Source organism: Tursiops truncatus, chromosome 1 (genome assembly GCF_011762595.2).
Source record: "Tursiops truncatus isolate mTurTru1 chromosome 1, mTurTru1.mat.Y, whole genome shotgun sequence".
NCBI lineage: Eukaryota > Metazoa > Chordata > Mammalia > Artiodactyla > Delphinidae > Tursiops > Tursiops truncatus.
The window spans coordinates 126285545-126300736 of NC_047034.1; the positions used below are offsets into that span (position 1 = coordinate 126285545).

Here is a 15192-nt window from a genome sequence, read left to right on the forward strand (position 1 = left end):
GAAGTAACTGAAAATTAACTGCATCTAACTTCAAGATATAGGCATTAAGAAAATCTTTAGCCAAGGAATATCAGTATCTAATCATATTACCACATTATTTCACTACTTAATAACATCTGAAGACTCTATAACAAAAATGGTAAAGCTTAGATTCCTTAGTATGGCATATAATATCTTTCCAGTCGTCTATTCTGTCCTTTGCTTATACTGAGTCTAATCACAGCAAACAGTTTATTCCAACTACTGTGTGATTGACCCACTCTGTTCTTTATGCTCAGAACATACTTCTCCTGATAGATTCCTATTCATCTTGAATAGTTGGGACACTTTTAGCTGCAATTAAAAGAAAACTAACTACATATGATTTAGACAAAAAAGGTATTTATAATCTCAAATAACAAGAAGTCCATCAGTAAGGCAGCTCCAGGTTAATTCAGGGGTTTAATGATGCCATCAAATATCCAGCTTCTCCATCTTTCCTCAACTTGCCTCCACTGTCTCAGCAACTAGCTTGTCCTCCTAGCCTTGCTGTACAAGATGGTGACCACTATTGAAGATAACTGGTAACAGCACCCACTGAAAAGGAGAAAAGCTCTTTGACCCTTTTTTTCTTTTAAAGATTTATTTTATTATTTTTGGCTGCGTGGGGTCTTAGTTGGAACGCAGGATCTTCATTGAGGCATGTGGGATCTTTCGTTGCGGCATGCAGGCTCTTCCTTGTGGTGCGTGGACTTCTCTCTAGTTGTGGTGTGCGGGTTTTCTCTCTCTAGTTGTGGTGCACAGGCTCCAGGGCTCAAGGGCTCTGTAGTTTGCAGCACACGGGCTCTAGTCGAGGTGTGCAAGCTCAGTAGCTGTGGCACACGGGCTTAGTTGCACTGTGGCATGTGGGATCTTAGTTCCCTGACGAGGGATGGAACCTGCGTCCCCTACATTGTGAGGCAGATTCTTTATCACTGGACCACCAGGGAAGTCCCTCTTTGACCCTTTTGTAAGAATGAGGAAAATGCTCCCCAAAGCCCTCCAGCAGACCTCCCCTGGTGTCTCTTTGGCTAGAATAGCTTCATACACTCATATCTAAAAACCAGTAAATCATTATCAGCTTTTAACACAACCAACAGTATGAAATACTTTTTATATCACAATGATTGATATCTATATCAATATCTATATGTATCTATCAATCTATCTATCTGTGGAGCAGAAGATTCAGATTCATAGACCCCTAATTATTTGTCTTTCTGTTAGTTGAAATTGATTGCAGTATTTTAGTGTTTTGAACAATTGTTACTAAGGATCTATGTGATACACTCTATTCTATTCTACTTTTTAAAATGTTGGTCAGTAGATGCTAAATTGATTTATTGTCTAAATTGATGGGTTGTAGCTCACATTTTGAAAAGCACAGGCTTAGATTATTCCAGGTTCATTCCCTTGATTTAGGAAGGCGCTCAGCCTCCCTTGGAGGACAGGGTTGCTTGGAGAAAAATGAATAGGATCGGAGTTCTGTTAGCAAAAAAGGGGGAAAAAAGACTCTTAAGTAGGCAACCCTCTTTTTAACGCATTATCCTTTAAGTTCTACTCAGATGTCACATCTTCTCTGAAATGTTCCTTGATAGCAGTGGCGGGCTGTTCTACGTGTGCCCTTATATGTTTTGGCCCCTGACACCTGTCTCATCTCATCTTACTCCACTCTCCTCATCACTGCACTCCAGCAACACTGGCCTTCCAGTGAGCATTCCAAGCTGGTTTCATACTCAGACCTTTACACTTGCTATTCCCCCAGCTCTTCACCTGGCTGTCTCCTTCCCTTTCTCAGATTTCAACTCAAATATCCCCTTCTGAGAGAGGTCTCCCATAGCCACCTTAGATGAAGTATTATGTTTATATTTTTCTGTAATACTTACAAGTAGTTGAAATTATTTTATATATATGTTTTGTTGGTTGGTTTGTTTGTCTTTTGACTATTTCCTCTCTCTAGAGCAGAGCTTCCTAACCAATAAACTGTGGTAATTTTGTGCTCAGAGAGGGTTATAGGTGTGCTGAAATGCTGATCCTTCAACCTTCAAAACTGTGGAGTTGGCCCCATGGTAGCCAGGCTACAAGTGTTCTCAAGTGTTTATCTCAGTGTACTGAACAAAGACTATTAACTAATATGTTTGTCATTATGTGGAAAAGGTTGGGAAACATTGCACTAAGATACAAACTACTTGAGGATAAGAAAAAAACTGAATTTATTGCCAACAGCATGTGTGTCTGGGAACATGTTTAAGAAAGTAGAGAAATGCTGGAGTGGCCAGCAGGCATATTTGGAAGAGTTCTGCCCTGGACACTTTATTCATGCCAGGTGGCAAAGTCTGTTTGGCATGTGCTAACTGACCTCTCTCCATACCAAGTGTTTAACCATTTGAGGCTTCCTACTGGCTAATGATGACTTTACATTTTAGAGAGATTTGGGAATGCCTTTCTTCAACAAAAATCCCCCAAGACCAGTTTTATGTTAGCCAAACATTAGATCCTTGATCTCAGTCTTTTCCAGTTCTATCTTGTTCACTTAAGAAGTTTTTACTGGGCTTCCCTGGTGATGCAGTGGTTGAGAGTCCGCCTGCCAATGCAGGGGACATGGGTTCGTGTCCCGGTCTGGGAGGATCCCACATGCCGCGGAGCAACTAGGCCTGTGAGCCATGGCTGCTGAGCTTGTGCTCCACAACAGGAGAGGCCACAACAGTGAGAGGCCCGCGTACTGCAAAAAAAAAAAAGAGAAGTTTTTACTGAATAGCTACTACAGATCAAGCACAATACCAAGTACTTTCCATGTTATTTTACATTGAAAAATATTTTATACAAAGTATTTTCTAAATGCCATAATATATATGTGCCTTTTGTGAAAATCTTTTATAATTTCAGCTCAAACTGAAAAAAAAAACCTAGGGGATCATTTGATTTGGTTGGTCACTTAGAAGATTAAGTTAATAAAAGGTAATTTATTTAATTTTTTTTATTTTATTTTGTTCAAAGATGTTTCTAAGAAGAAGAGTTCTGCCTTTTATTTTCTTGTAGACCAGAATGAATTTATTCTGTCTTATTATGGACATCTAGGCCCGTACTACAATCCAATGACTGTCCTAAGACTGCTCAGCTAGTCACATTCACATTCAGACAAGGTCATACACATGTGACACAAGGTCACATTCAGACCTTGAGCACATGCTCTATCTGCTGCAAGTTCACAGTCAAATGGAGAGGAAGACAATGAAAAATGAATGGAGAGAATACAATTGCATTTTTATAGTAGATACAAATTTAATTACACTACAACATGGATGTGAAAAAAAGGTAGCTTTTTATTTTTATATAATTCTGATACTTCTCAGGAGATCCTCAAACCCTGTGTAATGAAAAAAATTCATATTAATCCATTGTGTTTTAAACTTTGTTTGGAGTAAAAATGCACAGCCTCTTTAGGCTTAACACAGTCTTTCTGTTTCTTTCTACCATGGTGTCTTAGTATATGAGTGAGGGGCTCACTGGACTTTGTGACATTGAGGAAAAGGTACTTGGCCAGGGATCTTGGTCAGTGCCCTTGTACTGCTGACCTCATTCCTAGATGTTCTGTGGCTACTGACATTTGTGCTTCATGAAGCACATAGTCTATTCTCTCTGAACCTGGATAGGGTCCACTCTCAACTATCACTAGTATGGTAGAACCCATTTAGTTCTTGTCATGTCTTCATCTCTTCTTAGACTGTCTATTTATACCTCACCCAAGTCAAGCCTTTGCTATGGGTCACTGCACCCCTGCAATGACAAGCTTGTTGCAAGCCTAATCTCAGTGTCCATGTCACATGTGGACCAAGGGAGATCTGGAATGAAAACTATATCCTCTCTCTGCCTAACCACACCATTTCATCCTGATAACAAAGCTAGGGTCACCCTGTGTTGGCAGGAAGCTGCCCTGCAAAGCACTTTCATCCCAGAATCTCAACAAAGGATGTGGCAAATATATCTCTCTTCCTTTGTTGTTCTCCTCAACCTACATAATATACTTCCTCTCCACTCAAAAACCAAAGAGGCACACATACTACGGTCTTGCTTCCAGCCCTGCTTTTGCTATTTTCCCCCAAAAACCAAGCAGGAAAGGATGGTCTTGTCAGGTTGAAAGTATGGCAGAGGGTTTGAGGGAGATGTTAGCAGTAGTGATTTTTTTTTTAATTGGGGTATAGCTGTTTACAATGTTGTGTTAGTTTCTATTGTACAGTGAAGTGGAGTTCCCTGTGCTATACAGCAGGTTCTAATTAGTTATCTATTTTATACATATTAGTGTATATATGTCAATCCCAATTCATCCCACCCACCCCACGCCCCCGCTTTCCCCCCTTGGTGTCCATACGTTTGTTCTATAGCAGTAATGACGTTGAGGAATGGGAAAGGCAGACAAGAACAGGCAAGCTGAAATCAGCCCTATAAACATTTATGCTGAACTTGTGTTCATTTTCAGAATAAAATCTCCTCCAGAGATGAATGATTTTAGTACAAAAGACAATAAATCCATCAGAAAGGATCAATTAAATGAGTATTCAGTAAGAAAGAAAAGCTTGCCCCCCTTGTGCTTTGAGGATGAACTGAAAAAGTCAAATGCCAAGATAATCGACATTAGTCCAGCAAAGACAGCAACTTCTTACACGGTAATAAAAACATCTACTACTGTTCAGTAAAAATGTGTATTATTACTCCTTGTGGGAATGTCATACTCCAGTGCCCAGAATCTTTGATAAATTCTCCTTCCCTCTTGGCTTCATATTCTGAAGTGACAACAACACAAGTTCTTAGTGTTCTTTTTAGAACCTCCACCCCAAATCTGGGGATTCCTCTGCACCAGCTGAAAATTTTGTGTTTTTCTTTATAAAGAACGATTTATCAAATTTTCTTGATTATAAAAGAAATATAAAGATGGTATTTTTTTTAATGACTGGATTATGTTTCACTTTTCTATCAATCTATTTTAACTATTTCAACCAGAAAATACATTTATTAAAGGCCATCTGGTAGCTCAGAGTCTCTGGGATGCTGGAGAGACAATCTGGCTTGAAAGCTCTCCAATCAGGACTAACCCTGTTACAGCCCCAGGTTGCTCCACTGGGGCCCATGCTGTTGTCACAGATAAAAGTTTACAACTCTGACTCTGGTCAGGGGACACTGTTTCTAAGATCTTTGCCAGTGCTGCCCTTCCGCTAGATATATCTACCACCATCCTCACTAGAATAGTTTTCACAATGCCTACTTTTCAAAATGCTTGCTTTTTCTGAACTGAAGACTGTCTTAGGTGTGTCTGAGTGGCAGAGCCTAGGTCACACACCTACGCCCTAACCTCAAGCGAGGCTGATAAAGCGAGTTTTTGCCTCTACCTAAGTGTACTTTGACTCGGAAGGTGGAAAATTCCCTAAGGTATTGATTAGACAGACCAAAAATTTGACAGACCTCTACTCCTATCACTAAATAGGTAACATGGGCATCACCAGTGGATGGCAAAACTAGATCTTTTGTCATTTTTTCAGTGATCGTATGCATTAATATGCCTTTCACACTAAGGACACTAATATACAATGAGATGATCCTAATTTCTTACTTCATTAATTATATTTCTAAAAGAAAAGTAGCAATCATTGACTTAAAGTTTACAGACTAAATACTAGTTCTACTCATATTTGATGAGTTTCTGTGGAGTTAATCTTTTTTCCTTACAATGGAAATGTGGAAAAGAGTTCAGTGAGTAGCTCATACATACAGATTTTGCTACTACTGTGATAAAAGTAATCTATTTTTAAGTCAATCTATTACTTCCACAGATATATATTGAGCACTTTTATTCCACAGATACATATTGAGCACTTTTTATTCCACAGATATATATTGAGCACTTTTATTCCACAGATATATATTGAGCACTTTTTATTGGGCTAAGTATTGTGCTAAATGTTGGGGTATAGTAATGAATATAATTATTTTAAAGAAAATTTTCCACTGTCTGAACTTATTAGGATACTCAGACTGTAATTTTGGCTTATAATCAGTTATATTTCTTTTGATTTTTGACTCAATCCATTTTTTGGTATGCTGCTTATTTCTGGACATGGAAACCTAAGAAATGACAGAACAATGTTCCATCCCACCAACTATCATATTTCCCAGTGACAACACCAAACATAAAGACTTTATATCTCACTCTATTTCAAAAAGGGTTTTAGGAGGCCAAAAGTTCAGATTTTACTCCTAACATCTGAACAGAGTGTCAAGAGAAAGAAGTGTGTCACATACAAGGACATCTTTTTTGTATGTTTAAATACCATTATTGTTTATATTAAAAACTTCTATGTAGTCATTTCTAGAATACTTTACGATTTTATTTTCATGTTTTAAAAATTATAGCCTTCTTGCCTCAATAGACTGATGACGAATACTCTCTTCTTTAATCCACAGGAAGAAATTGATACAAATCCCATAATTTTCCATGAGACTGGATATGTACAAATGTTACTTTTGACAAAAAACAGGCTTCCTCCCCATTCTATGGAAAATGGGAATGGTTACCCATATAAAAGATCAAATATTGTTTTAGAAAGAAATTGTGGAATGCTCAAATCTGTAGCTAGAGGTCAATTTACTACTCCTTCCAAACCCAAAAGAACTCTGCCTACAACACAGAAGAAAGCTATACAAGCAGTATCTTTTGAAGTAAGCCGTAGAGTTGTAGATGATAAACTAAGGAAGAAAACTAGCAAGCAGATATTTGAAAACGTATCTTGGAATAAACTTTATAACTTTTCACAGACTTTTTCCAGCCTAACAAAAAAATCTGTGGGTTTCCTTGATAAAACTGTTATTCAAGAAATGAGTGCTAAAACGGCAAATTTGAAAAAACGTTTTCTACAGTAAAAACAATGAGCAAATTGAGTGCCTCGCCTGTCAAATATTGCTCAAAGCCTTCAAAAAATATACTCAAAGTCCATAAAATAAATAATGTAACACCATTGGATGATTTGTTAAACTTGTCAAGTAAAAATTAAGCACCTCATAAAATATTGTTTATACAGCAAAATTTGGGTAACAGGAAGCAAATAAAGTTCCAAGATCACAGAAGAAATCCTTGTCTAAATGGTAATGTTCTAGTGGATGGTAGAAGAAAACAAAGTATAGAAATTGGAATTACAAACCAACAGTGGTATACTATTTTTAGTAAATAAGAGGACAAAATTAGGAAATAATGATCAACAAGAGGAACTAGTTCAGGAATTTCTCTTATCTCAATTAGATCCCTCAATCATCAGCATTCCTACAGTAAAGTAGATTCAGGACCAAGAATGGCACAGACTGACTCTGGAAATTTGCTGTCGGAAGCCAAATAACATCAATAACCTTGCTCCATAATTGGATATCAAACAAGACAAATATACCATTAACTTGATGCATGTGGAATTAATCATTGTAGCAGCATTTTGGATAATCATTAGAAACCAGTATTACATTAGCAATTCATGCAATTAAAAGACTTTGTAAAATTTCAAATACCTTTTTGTTAGTAAACATTGGAACTTCTTTACTATATAATGCCTTTACCAAGTATAACTTTGACTTTTTTCTGAATTGCTAAATAATTTAAAAGAATAATTTATCTTTAATAAGATAAATAATTTTGGCAGCAAATCCTTAAAGGATTAAAAGTTCTAAATATATTATTATATTGCTATTTTATCTACTCATTAACTTCTCATGAACCCAAACACTATAAAGACGGAATTCACCTTAGAAACAAGTTGCATTTGAAGAGTTCATTGGCAATCCGCTAGTTTAAGGACTTTGAAAAAAAAAAAATCTTAACTGTTAGTACTCGAGGAGAAGTAGGTTAATTAGAAGCATTTCAGTTAAAGGAAGGTTTTGGAGGTCTTTTGGAAACTTTCCAGGGTAAGGAGGTAAACTTGTTCAGGCTTCTCTGTTTCCACTGACTGGAGGTTTTCTTTATTGTGCGTCATCAGTGTTACTCTTGGACATCTTTTCACAGTAGAGGCAGATTTTGGCTCTCAAATAGGATGACAAGTAGAGAAAATGGAGATGAAGGAAAGATAGTGTAACTGGAGACTTTGTAAATGAGGGAAGAGCAAGAGAAAAAGGGTTCAAGATAAGGTGGTGGGTTCAGGTATGTAGGAAGTAGTAGGGTGGAAACACACAAGCTTTCCCTGGCTCTTTACCTTTCTTTTTGTTACTGGCTGGGGAGGAGAAGCAGCAGCTGCAGCAACTCAAAGTCATGAAGTCCTCTTTCTTCCTTTCCAGAAAACAGGGATTGACCCTCTTGCTCTCTTTGCTTGCTCTTATCCACTCTCCCCCTACCTCTACCCCACCCCCATATTCACTCCTCCCCTGCTCACTGCAAAGCAAAATAGTTTCCCTAACTACCCTGCTGGCTCAGAAGAGAAAACACAGACTCTTCTTAACCACTAACAATAAAAATGACAAGAAAGAGAAAATATACCTAATAATAGCCCAAGTAATGACGGTAGGGTTTCCTGGTATTCAGTACAAGAGAAACAGGTGTAGGCCCTGGGTTTGGGCAGTTATGAGTAAACTTGGGCAAATAATGTAAACTGAGTCTCACTTTTCCGTATCCCTGCCTTAAGATGAGGACAACAATACCTTATTTTACTGTATTATCATTTTTAAGATTAAAACAACAGTGTGGAGTATCTTGAGTATGGTAAGCATTCATTTAAATTTCCCTTTTTATTCCCATCCTTTCTCCTGCTCTTAGTGTAAGCATAACATCTTAAAAGATGTTCCCCCAAGTGTCTTACTACCATCTTTTCTAAATTAAATGCTAAACCTAACTACAATCAGTGTCCAGACTTCAGCCCAAAGTAGACTCAAATTAGAACTGAGGATTTTGTATGTTATTTTTGGAAGTTTCTGCTGGAACTTGTGAGTTTTATCCTTTAGAAAGGCACTAAATCAACTTAAAAATTCCATTTGGCTGAAATTGGCCATTGACATAGCTGGACAGCAGGGAGCAGTGGATTCTGGGAAGATGGTGACATAAACTCAGCACCTTTCTCTTCCACTCTCAGATTTAATCTATTATCTCCTCAGCCAAATAGATGCTGGCATCTGCAAGACGTGGGGTGCAAGATTAGACATGGTTTCTATTCTGATGCTGAGATCTGAATATGGCCCTAGAAACCAGTCTCTGAGTTAGAAGGTAATAATGGAAGTTGTGCTGTATCCAGGGACTAGCTAGCATTTGGGATCTGTGGATTACCCAGGGAAAGGTTGTCTTTGGTCCTGTGTAAGTAAGTGTTCCTGGTCTCATTGGTCCCCAGGAGACCAACAAGGAAACTGTAAACCTATGAACAAACTGGGAAGTCAGAGGTCCATGAATTTTCCTTCAGATGCCTCTACAGAGGTCGTGTTCTGCTTGCTCTTATAGTACCAGTCCATAATGGGCAGGATTTTACCTTCTACCATTTACACAACTGTGGTCACTAGATATTGCAAAAAACAGACCTGAGCTTCCCTGAGCCAACTAAGAAAAACAACAAGCCATCTAAAGGGGCACAGCAAGTAGACGGTGGCCAGCCAGGCAGGATGTAATGGAGAAAAGGGCAAAATTATGAGACTTGCCAGAGGTTTCACCTAGGGATGGGGAGGAATAAGCAAACATAGTAATTTTGTAGGATTAACAGTCAGAAAAAAATCTGAAAAAATAAAGTTTTTTCCTGTTTGCTTATCCTGCCAAGTCCTGCTCATTCAGCAATCAGCTATTAAATAAATAGAACAGTTAAAGATGCTAGAGGAGACAGGGATAATTTGACAAGAAAAATAATAAAAGCACTTAAGTTGATTCAAGTGCAGCACGGACACCCCCCCACACACACTCATTACACTATTTTTTATAAAACACTGGTTGTATGTATTACTCTCAATTGTAATCTGAATTGATAGAAGAGTTAACTGTTACCTGAATAGAAAATATAAGAAGACTTCCAAAATAAGGAGAAATGGAATTAATTAAAAAATGTATGGAAAATGAGAAAGAACAAACATAATATCATAAAAACATTGATATCAAGTATCTGTCATACTACATTTGAACTGGTTGAATTTTCTCTTTAAGAAACAGAGACTCTCAGACTGAGTTAAAAATAACACTTAACTATACAATCAGCTCTCTGTATCCATGAGTTCTACATCTGTGGATTCAACCAACCACAGATAGAAAGTAGTCCAAAAAAAAAAAGAATTCTGGAAAATACCAAAAACCAAAACTTGAATTTGCCTAGAACCAGCAACTAGTTACATTTACACTGTATTTATAAATATTTACATAGCATTTACATTGTATTAGGTATTATAAGTGATCTAGAGATTATTTAAACTATATGGGAGGATGTGTATAGGTTTTATACAAATACTACTCCATTTTATATAAGGAACTTGAGCATGATGGATTTTGGTATCTGTTGGGGGCCTTGGAACCAATCCCCTGTGGATACAAACAGATGACTGTATACTGTTTATAAGAAATATCATTAAAGCAATAAAGAAAGCTTGAAAATAAAGGAGTGAAGATGGAGATATCAGACTAATGAAACAAAAAGAGATTGGAGTGGCATTATTAATATCAGATGTTAAAATTTAGGATTAGAAACAATAAATAAGACAAAGAAGGACCTTATGCCTTATGTAATAATGAAAACACAATATCTGAAAAAGATATAACAGCATCTTTGGTGCACTATATATGTACCAAACAACAGAACAGTTAGTTATATAAAGCAAAGGCTATTGGAAATCTCAGGAGAACTTAAAAAACATAAAATTATTGTGGAAGACCTCAATTCACCTCTTTCAGAGTTAAACAGGTAAAAAAGAAGTATGAATATGGAGTAATTATATAATGCAATTAATAAAATTGATGTAGTGGATATAAACCCCGTTTCATTGTTTCTTTGAAACAGAGAAAATAAATTTTTGACTTTGTCCATAGAAAATGGATTATGTGCGAGGCTACACGAAAACACTTAACTTTTTTTTAAAATGAATGTAGAGACCTTTTAAAAAAATAACCCAATAAAAAGAAATCAAAATTAAACAGAATCCAAATATATTAACTATTTAAAAATAAAGAAAGGATAAAGAAGAAATCAAAACTCAAACTATAAAGTGAAAAATAATGAAAAGGAAGCCACTTCATTTCAAAGCTTATGGAACAACAGCAAAAGCTGGTTTAAAAGAAAAGTGTAGGTCTTATTTTTCTTTCCTCTCTCTCACCCTTCTCCTCCTTCCCATCCTCCCGTCCCCCTCCTCCTCCTCCTCCTTCTTCTTCATTTCTACCTTCTTCCTTCTTCCTCTTTCTTTCTTCTTAGTGAAAAGAGTTCAGTGAAAAGGATCCCGAGGTTCTTATTTTGGAAAACAGAAAACATATAAAACAAACCAAAAGCAATTATGAGTAAGACATTAATACAGATAAACATTAAAAATACTTTAGAAATAAAAATACAGTATAAAAAATAGATAAAAGCAAAAGTTGTTGTTTTGTGTGTTTGTTTTTAAAACACACTAAAATGGATAAGCTCTTCTCAAACCTGATTTAAGGGAAAGGAGCAAACAAAGCACTATAAGATTATGAATGAGAAAAGAAACAACCATAGACGTAGGAGCGAGCAAAAGAATCATAGGAAATATTACATGCAAATTTATGCCAACACATTTGAAAGTCTAAAAAAAAAAAGGTTAATTTCATATCAAAAAAGAAATGCCCAGAATTGACCCCTAGGAATGGATATTTTGAATAAACCAACTTCCTAGAAGACAGTGACAAGCACCAGGACTAAATGAGTTCAAAAATAATTTTTCTTATTTTCTTATTGAAGCCAGTGTGGTAAGTAGAATTTCAAAGATGTCTCTCCAAGATTCTTGATCCTTATTTTTCAAACACTAGATACAGTTGTGAATGGACTTTGTAAATGGGTTTAAGTTTATTAACCATCTGACCTCAAATATGGAGATTATTTGGAATTATTGGTGGGCCTGATGTAATCACATGATCCCTTAGGAGCAGAGGAATGCAGAAGTCAGAGAGATGTGGCAGAAGTGAAGGTCAGAAAGATGGGAGAGAAGTAGAGGTTGGAGACTTTAATTCATAAAGGCAAAACTTTTAAACACTTGTTTACGATATTTTCAATTTGTTCACAATTACTCATTTCCTCCCTACCTTTTCCATGTATCTCCATAGTTGGAGTGTATCTCCCTACTCCATTGACGTGGGCTTGGCCATGGGACTTACTTTAACCAATAGAATGTGAGTAGACATGACTTACATGATTCAACGTTGCCCCTCTTGCTCCTGTCCTCCACCATGAGATCAGCATGTCTCAAGTAGTGGCCACTCCTTGAACCTGGGTGCCAGTATGAGAAGACATTCGGAACCAAGGCAAGCTGAATCCTGCAAAGCCCAGAAGAGCCTCACCCAACCCATAGCCCTCATGTAACATGATCAAAAAATAATTTTTTGGCATTGTAAGTCACTAAGACAATGTACAATTGTTTCCACAACAAAGTCAGACTATTACAATCTCTTTGGGACTTTAATCTTTGAATTTAATTTCTCACAAGAAATTTTATAGTTGAGGGAGTTGTATTCAAAATTGGGCATTTCTGTGTTAGCATTTTATTATTGGAGTGTATTAATCTCATAACAGTGCCTCTGATGACTTATGCTGGGTGATGGGCTGGCCATAATTTGAGATGGGAAATAAAATAGGAAATGAAATTTTTACTCTTGACACATCATGGTCTCCGAGTTAATTGAATTAATATAATTGTTACTGAGTCCAAGCTTGTACTGCTCACTGCATGACAGGTCAATAAATCGAGAGACAAGGTGTTGGGGCAAGGAATAGTGACTTTATTCAGAAAGCCAGCAGACCAAGAAGATGGCAGACTAGTGTCCCAAATTGCCTCTTACCTGAGTTAGAATTCAGGCTTCTTTTATACTAAGAGTGGAGGGGATGTGGCTGGTTGCTGCACACTGAGGGGATGTGATAATCCTTTGTTCTTGCAGCTGCCCAGGCAGGTCTGGTCATGATGTGCCTATAAACCTCCAACAAGACAACTGTTATTCTGTTTTGCAACTTTATATAAATGAAAAGTGTTACACCTTTAAATAAAGGTCAAGGGAGGCAGAGCCTTGAGGATGGGCTGTCGTGTAGTTTTCAGGTTACAGGCAACACTGTTTTACAAAGGTGCAGAGCCAGCATGACTAGGCGCAGGCAACAGAGCACAAAGGTTAGAGCTAAAGGAATAGATCCAATACAGAATCAGGTTTGTTCTTCTCTGTTAAATAACGATTAATGTGTATTTCAGAGCCTTCTGAACACAAAATTAACACTATTAACCAATATTCCTAGGAGAATCCAAAAAGGTACACTGCTGGAGCGATCTCATAAAGGTAGGAGCAGGACTTCCCTGATAGCTGCTAAAATCCTCTCCAAAGGGTGCTAGACACACCCCTGATTGAACATAACTTAATGATTAAATTCAAAAGGTAAGGGAAAGTTAGACAAGAGCACTTATTCCCCCTCCCTTCTTGTTGCCCTGTGGAGAGAGGGACTTCTCTATGGTAACGCCCATGGTCTCCTGCCCTACACATTGCACCACTTTTCTCCACCGAGGATTGAGAAGCCTCATTAGGGGTGGAAGCAATTAGCCCAAGTTTCTTGACTGCATGGGACTAATCTGTTAAAAGGCTGTTAACACTAGGGAATTGATTCTTTTCTTCCCTCTTTGACCCAATTTAGAGGGAGCAGCAATATATGGGGTAAATGTGTGCATTCTGCAGACTCAAACATTCCGTTGGGTGGGCAATCCCATCCTTGGAGACAGGGAAGCAGAACACAGTCCTAAACAAGTCCATTTAGCTCTCAAACCTAAGCCACACTCTCCAAACAGCTTGAACTGTGTTATGATTGCCATCAAACTACCTGCTGCATCTATTTCCCAGTTACTCCCAAATTTGGGTGGGGAAAATGGACCTTATTCTTTAGCTTCCTCAAATTCCAACATATATTTTCCAATGTACTTTCCCAAAATGCCTCTTGTCAAAGATTACGATTCAATCATGTAACACTGAGTGTGGATATGGAAGGAGTGGCAGGGAGAGAACCACCAGAGCAATTCAAACTGCAAGTCATCAATCTTCCCTTGAGTCCTGAGCCACTGTCCTGGAACTCAGTCTAATAGCCTGGGCTAGCATCAAATAGATCCCAAAATGGCTTAGACCAAAAATGACTTCTCTTATATCAAGAAACCCATGCTTGGTTTTCTTTCTCCGGGGACCCCCTACCTCTCTGCTTACAGTAGTAATAATAAATACCAGAACCTCACTCTCCTCTTGCGCTTTTGTGACTATAATGCTATTGGCTAAAATCAATCTGAAGTCTGGGTTTAAGACAGGCCTGAGACTAGAGTGAGGCTAGAGAAGTGCCTAGGGCACCACATTTAAGGAGGCACTTTCTATCAGGGCCTGAGAGTGAGTGCTTTTTATATGTGTTACCCTAGGTGTCTCTCTTGCCTCATTCTAGTCCCAGCTCTGAGTTAGCAGTGCCCACAAGGTAATCCATAGAAATCAACCTCCCAGGGCACAGAGTTGGGTGGTAAGTAGATTTAAGGATCAATTGGGGGCTTCCCTGGTGGCGCAGTGGTTGGGAGTCCGCCTGCTGATGCAGGGGACGTGGGTTCGTGCCCCGGTCCGGGAGGATCCCACATGCCGCGGAGCGGCTGGGCCCGTGAGCCATGGCCGCTGAGCCTGCGCGTCCAGAGCCTGTGCTCTGCGACGGGAGAGGCCACAACAGTGAGAGGCCCGTGTACCACAAAAAAGAAAAAAAAAAAAAAGATCAATTGGAAGGTAGTACACACTGTCAGAAAGTTCTTTACTAATAATAAGTTAAAAATCTATGGGGAATCCCCTGGCGGTCTAGTGGTTAGGACTCAGTCACTGCCAGGGGGCTGGGTTCAATTCCTGGTTGGGGAACTAAGATCCCAAAAGCCATGCGGCACAGCCAAAAAAAACAAAAACAAAAAAACACACTGACTTGTGTTTAAAAAAACAAAAAAAGCTGATTAACATCCTATAGGGAAATGAATTTAAAA

General features: G+C 38.1%; 1 protein-coding gene across 1 annotated transcript in view; it reads left to right on the plus strand.

Annotated features, from left to right (window-relative positions):
- The window catches only part of C1H1orf141 (chromosome 1 C1orf141 homolog), a 39068-nt gene extending 29867 nt beyond the window's left edge, over window positions 1–9201 (plus strand). Inside the window, 4 exon segments of the mRNA XM_033851638.2 lie at window positions 4529–4682; window positions 6475–6895; window positions 6898–7216; window positions 9133–9201. Coding sequence (XP_033707529.1) covers window positions 4529–4682; window positions 6475–6895; window positions 6898–7061 — 739 coding nt within the window. The 3' untranslated portion in view covers window positions 7062–7216; window positions 9133–9201.
- Window positions 9202–15192: the final 5991 nt, after the last annotated feature.